We start from the raw sequence: 1509 nt of genomic DNA on the forward strand, positions 1-1509 counted from the left end.
GCGGCCCGGCCGACGCGTGCCTGGAAAGCCGCAGCAGAACTCGTTTACTGAGAAACACCGTTGTCTTTGGGCATGAAACATGCAATGCAGGTCTGCTTAGATCTGCTGAGAACCCATCGGTTGGCTTATATCAAACACATGACCCACCTGGATAAGAAGTAAATGGTTCTGGTCTGTGTTTCCGTAGCATTTATCACGACCTGCCTGTGGTTGCGGGCATCCTCACGGCTGAGGGATCGTAAGAGAGTATCACTTGTATAAAGGCATCCTGGCAAGAGACTGCCAGCTTCAGTGTTTTACAGGAGCTGGGACAAGCCAGGGGGATGGCACTGGGAGACAGTCTAAGTGCTGCAAGGAAGGGTGACAACAGACGTCTTCTTCAACATATCGGCCTCTGAAAAGTTGTTCCAAGAGATGTCGTGTAAATTAACGCTGAAGCAAAAATGAAGGATTGTATTCAGACCAAAAGGGTGTCCGTAACAGCCTCTCACAGACTTTTTCCCCCCTGCCTGGGTGCAAGGTACACTAACGCAGGCACACTGTTTTTACAGTCATCATGACACAACTTGGGCAATCAGCAGGTCTGAAGAACACCACCAAAGCAGGAACGTGGGGGCTGGAAGTGCTGGTGCTGACAACCACCTCATGGATCAACCTGCATTTTAGCAGGGGTTCCTTCCTCCTGGCACTTCAGACACAGCTAATAAACCTCACTGCTCTTAGTGTTAAAAACACATTGACTTTCCAGCCCAAAAAGTTCGGGCAATTTATGCTCATCTGGTCTTGCACCATGTGACTTTTATCCCTCTCTGTTGTTGACATCAGTGATGTCATTTTTTTAATGGGGGAAACATTTTGTATCCTTTTGGATGTTGTCATAATGGATCTTTAAGTTCCTCTTATAAAATAGTATTTTAGTTTCCCTGATCACCTTGAGGCCTTCTTTGTGTATTCAAATTCCTGTTTCCTGATCTTTGAAAGCCAGGCTTGCGTCTGATACTCCAGGTTAGGTCTCATCAGTACAAGGGTTTGTCTTCCCTATCTGAACCAGACATGCATCTCCTGGTGTCTCCAAGAATCACATCTGTCCGTCAGAGCCACGTGGTGGTCTTCAAGCATTTTGCCTTTTGCCTCCAGTTTTTCTTTCCGTCTCTCTTTGCCAGGGAATGACTCACCTTCAGTTTACGGTGTCAATTTTGATAGCCCCTAGATGTAAGGCGTTGCATTTGCTCTGTGGAACTGCTATAAAATCTCAAGGTCAGGTACATTATCCTCTATGATACCCAGATCCTCTTCTTTGCTGACAGTGCTTCCCCAATTTTTGCCCTCAGCAGGTTAGTCAGTACCGTCCCCACCAAAAAAAAAAATTACACCACCTGCATAACAGCACCAGAACAGCAGTCCTAAATTTGTAAAAACATTCCCACAGCACTGCAGCCGAGTTACGGCCACTAAGGGTCAGCAGAGCTTGTATTTTCCTGCAGTTTTGTGGTTTCTGGTCAACAGTGT

The 1509-nt window shown here is 46.5% G+C and overlaps 1 protein-coding gene across 1 annotated transcript in view; it reads right to left on the reverse strand.

Annotated features, from left to right (window-relative positions):
• HHAT (hedgehog acyltransferase) overlaps positions 1 to 1017 on the reverse strand; it is a 156964-nt gene extending 155947 nt beyond the window's left edge. Inside the window, exons 1-2 of the mRNA XM_009279631.1 lie at positions 932 to 1017; positions 148 to 228 (exon numbers count right to left, since the gene is read on the reverse strand). Of these exons, the coding sequence (XP_009277906.1) occupies positions 148 to 228; positions 932 to 1017 (167 nt within the window). The remainder of the gene's footprint in view (positions 1 to 147; positions 229 to 931) is intronic.
• Positions 1018 to 1509: the final 492 nt, after the last annotated feature.

The sequence above is a fragment of the Aptenodytes forsteri genome, unplaced genomic scaffold (genome assembly GCF_000699145.1).
Source record: "Aptenodytes forsteri isolate BGI_AS27 unplaced genomic scaffold, ASM69914v1 Scaffold195, whole genome shotgun sequence".
NCBI classification, from domain to species: Eukaryota; Metazoa; Chordata; class Aves; order Sphenisciformes; family Spheniscidae; genus Aptenodytes; species Aptenodytes forsteri.